The sequence below is a fragment of the Verticillium alfalfae genome, genomic scaffold (assembly GCF_000150825.1).
Source record: "Verticillium alfalfae VaMs.102 supercont1.8 genomic scaffold, whole genome shotgun sequence".
Classification (NCBI taxonomy): domain Eukaryota; kingdom Fungi; phylum Ascomycota; class Sordariomycetes; order Glomerellales; family Plectosphaerellaceae; genus Verticillium; species Verticillium alfalfae.
This window is the reverse complement of record NW_003315031.1, coordinates 967,390-970,949: the sequence shown is the minus strand read 5'-3', so window position 1 is coordinate 970,949 and position 3,560 is coordinate 967,390. Positions and strand designations below refer to the sequence as shown.

The following is a 3,560-nucleotide window of genomic DNA, read 5'->3' as shown; positions in this document are numbered from 1 at the left end:
TGGCCCTGCTGGCTTTGGCCACGCGACTGTCTACAATGAGACCCTCGGCGCAGTGGACCAGCATCAACGGTGCCATCAGCCTGTCCGCCAACGGAAACCCTAGCACCGACGTGTACGGTCGCCTGTGGAACGAAGGTCTTTCGTTCTACGGCTGGATCTTCTATCTGAGCAAGTTCTATGAGGTGCTCGATACTTTTATCATCCTCGCCAAGGGCAAACTGTCTTCAACTCTCCAGACCTACCACCACGCCGGCGCCATGATGTGCATGTGGGCTGGCATGCGTTACATGTCCGCTCCCATCTGGATGTTTGTCCTCGTCAACTCCTTCATTCACGCTCTGATGGTAAACCCTCCTCTTTCTCTTGATTTCGGCGTCACCCGCTAACGTGCATACTTAGTACACATACTACACTATCACCGCCTTCAACATTCGCGTGCCGACACCCATTAAGCGCTCTCTGACCACGATGCAAATCACCCAGTTCCTCGTGGGCGCTTCGTATGCCATGCTCCACTCATTCGTCTCGTACACCGTCCCGGTGACCGTCTACACCGAGAAGTCCGCCTCTGCCGCCGCCGCCGCCTCCGCCAGCTCCTCGTCTTCTCTTCCCACCGCCGAGGCTATCGTGAAGGCATCTGTCGGTGCGATCGAGTCTATCAAGAACATGATCTACGGAGCGGCCAGTGAGTCTGCTGTTGCCGCCGCCGCCTCGGATGCCACTGGCGCCGCTGCGGCCGCTGCCGCTGCTGCCGTGCCCGCCGGTCTTCAGGCTGAGACCGTCTGGGTCACACAGCCTTGCATTACCACCAGCGGTGAGACTTTCGGCATCTGGCTCAACGTTCTGTATCTCGCGCCGTTGACCTACCTCTTCGGCATGTTCTTCGTCCGCAGCTACCTCCGCCGCTCCAGCGCCCAGGACCTCAAGCCCAAGGGCAAGTCGCGCCGCGAGAGCAATGTCACCCTCGCCGAGAAGGCCGGCTGGGATGCTGCTAAGGAGGTCAGCAGCGAGATTTACAACCAGGGCGCCGAGGAGGCTGTTGTCACTGGTCCCAAGACGAGGAAGGGCCGCAAGAACTAGACCCTTTTAACAGTATTGTTCATAGTTTTATCGAGCCAGACACGCACGCAGTGGCGAGGCTCCGAGTGTGTACTTTCCTATGAGATCTGTGTTTTACACGGCGTTATGAGGCTGGGGTTTACCAAAAAACAAGTGTGACGGCGGCAGGTGTTGGCAGCCTTATCTTGGGGACAGCGGTGAACATCTGCATTGTTGGCTGTTTCATTTCATTTCGCTTGTGCATTGCTGTACATAGGCTTTCTCCTGGATCATCAGCCCCAAATAGTTATAAATTCACACGTTTCTTTCTCGTTTTATCCCTCCAGACACTCCATGCCAGATACCTGTGTTGCGAAACAGATGTCGAGGTTTGCTGTGAGGGTACCGTCCCGATGAGGTTTGCGTCAAGGGGTCACGCCTCTACGACCTGCCGACTTTGAGCCGCAGGGCGACCTGTGGGCACGCTTGCTCTCCGCGAAAACCACAAAACGAAAGGCGCGTTATCCGCAAATGCGCCGTCCGCCGGTATATGCCTTCCTTCCTCGTCAGCGACGTCGTACTGACAGGATGCAGTGCGTCTCGGCTTATCATGTCGCCTCGGCCTCGGCGCACCTCCGCGAAGGGCGGAGGTGCGAAAGGAGGGGACGCGACCGGGAGGGGGGTGAGGAGCGTCGCGCGCTTAAACGCGGGGGGGTGACGCACAGGTGAGGGGTCGTGAAGCCCATGGTTGTGTTCTTCTTGCAGTATGCAAAACACCCCGCCTCTCCCTTGCCCCCCTCCCAGCGCCTAGCCTCACGCGATCAGCAAGTCAAGAAGGGGCTTTCGCGGCTCTTCAAATGGATGCGAATCTATTCCAAGGAGATGATCTTATCAGCGAACTGCTATTTGTCGTACATATTTGGCAGAAGAAGATCTTTGTTCGGGAACGGCAAGGGTGCCGCAAACGGGAGACGGCCCACTGATAGGAAGGTGATGGAGGAATGTGGTAAACCATGTTTGGTGGAGCTCCCTATATCCCGAGCACACTACCATACAAAGGCCTCTGAAGTCATACCAGGACGTCATGTTACTTCACTGCATATTACAAGTCAATGAGGATACTTATGTGAGTTGCGAACCTGATGCTTGATTGGTGGGAGGGATTCCGTCCTCAAAATATATGGGACTGCTAGAAGCAACTGAAGACAGGCTCGCGACCCCGTCTGCAAGAAGCACAGAGGCGTCCTAGGCCAGTGTATCTTCCTCCATTCTCCTGTGTGATTTCTCAACATTCGCCGTAGCGAGTTATGACGTCTTCTCGATCTGTCGAGTGCGTCTCAAAAAAAAACAAAGCTAACCTCCAAACGCCGCGCTCAAAAACAAAAAGAGCATATCCCAAAACAGGATGCTCACAAACCCCGCTGTCTATGTTGCTCTTGTCGTGTTGTAGTGATGGGTGGAGGTGGAGGAGGGGCGCGATTAAGGCTGAGGGTGTGTCGACGGCGGGTATTGGGGTATGTCTATGTCTATGTTGTGTAATTGGTCGTCGCTTCGAAATAGCGCCGACAACGTATATGGCGAAGAAACCTAGAAGGTGCTCCAGTTCCAATCTCTAGGCACACTGGCGGCAACCTCCGGGCCTCTGGCATAACCCATAGTGACGCTACCACTGGGGCTGCTGGTGGGAACAGGACTCGCGCTTCCCGTAGGGATGGCGGCACCAGGCATGGGGCCGGCGGCAGTGTCGACTGAAGAGCCCTGATCGCTGCTGGCCTGGCTGTTGTTTCGGCTCTTCCACGCGATGAACTGAGTGAAACAGTGCCCGCAGGAGCGCGAGGGGGAACCCCGAGGGTTGTAGTTGAGGTCCTGGTCGAGAGGGATGGTCTGCGCAGAATGGCTGTCACAGAAGATGTTGCCACACTTGCGGCAGTGATGACGGCGGTTGAAGTAGTTGAATGTACGCTGACAAGTAGGGTCATCGCACATTGAGGCGTGAGGATCGGGCTGCACTCATGTTGTTAGTAAACTTGCTTGTGCAGAAAAACCAAATCGGCAAAAAGATTGGCTGTTGCTTACCTTCCAGTGCTTGCGCGTAGGTTCGCCGCTGACCTCGGGGAACAGCTCCGGATCCAAATCGCAGTCCATCGCCTTTCCGCTGTCCCCCGTGGAGCGCCGGCTCAGTCGCGAACCGATCATGCTCAGGCCCGGAAGACTGATGAAGCTGCTGTTGACGCGCTGCAGATTCAGGTCGGCGGGACTCTCAGGTCCGTCTTCGTTCTTGGGAGAGCGAGGCAACTTTGAGGAGAATTCAGTGGGGCGCAGGACGGCAGGCATGAAGAGTGGTCGCGCCTGGCGAGCAGCAGCAAGAGACCGAGTGCCGGGTGACGTTGGTGAGGTTGCGCCTGGGGTGTGTAATGGGGATGTGTGGTGAGAAGTGGTGGTGATGGGTGTGCTGTTGGTATTGTTGTTGTTGGGGAGCTGATAGGATTGCGAGCGCGTGTGGAGAAGTGCGGACGCTGAGG

General features: G+C 56.3%; 2 protein-coding genes across 2 annotated transcripts in view; one reads left to right on the top strand and one right to left on the bottom strand.

The window, feature by feature from the left end:
- The window catches only part of VDBG_06718 (conserved hypothetical protein), a gene marked incomplete at both ends in the record, with an annotated part of 1,581 nt that extends 501 nt beyond the window's left edge, over positions 1–1,080 (top strand). Inside the window, 2 exons of the mRNA XM_003003110.1 lie at positions 54–344; positions 400–1,080. Of these exons, the coding sequence (XP_003003156.1) occupies positions 54–344; positions 400–1,080 (972 nt within the window). The remainder of the gene's footprint in view (positions 1–53; positions 345–399) is intronic.
- Positions 1,081–2,625: 1,545 nt separating this feature from the next.
- On the bottom strand, positions 2,626–3,560 carry VDBG_06717 (zinc finger protein; the record flags this gene model as incomplete). The annotated part of the gene is made up of 2 exons (XM_003003109.1): positions 2,626–3,042; positions 3,115–3,560. The coding sequence occupies 2 exons, from the start codon at positions 3,370–3,372 to the stop codon at positions 2,626–2,628; spliced, it is 675 nt and encodes a 224-aa protein (XP_003003155.1).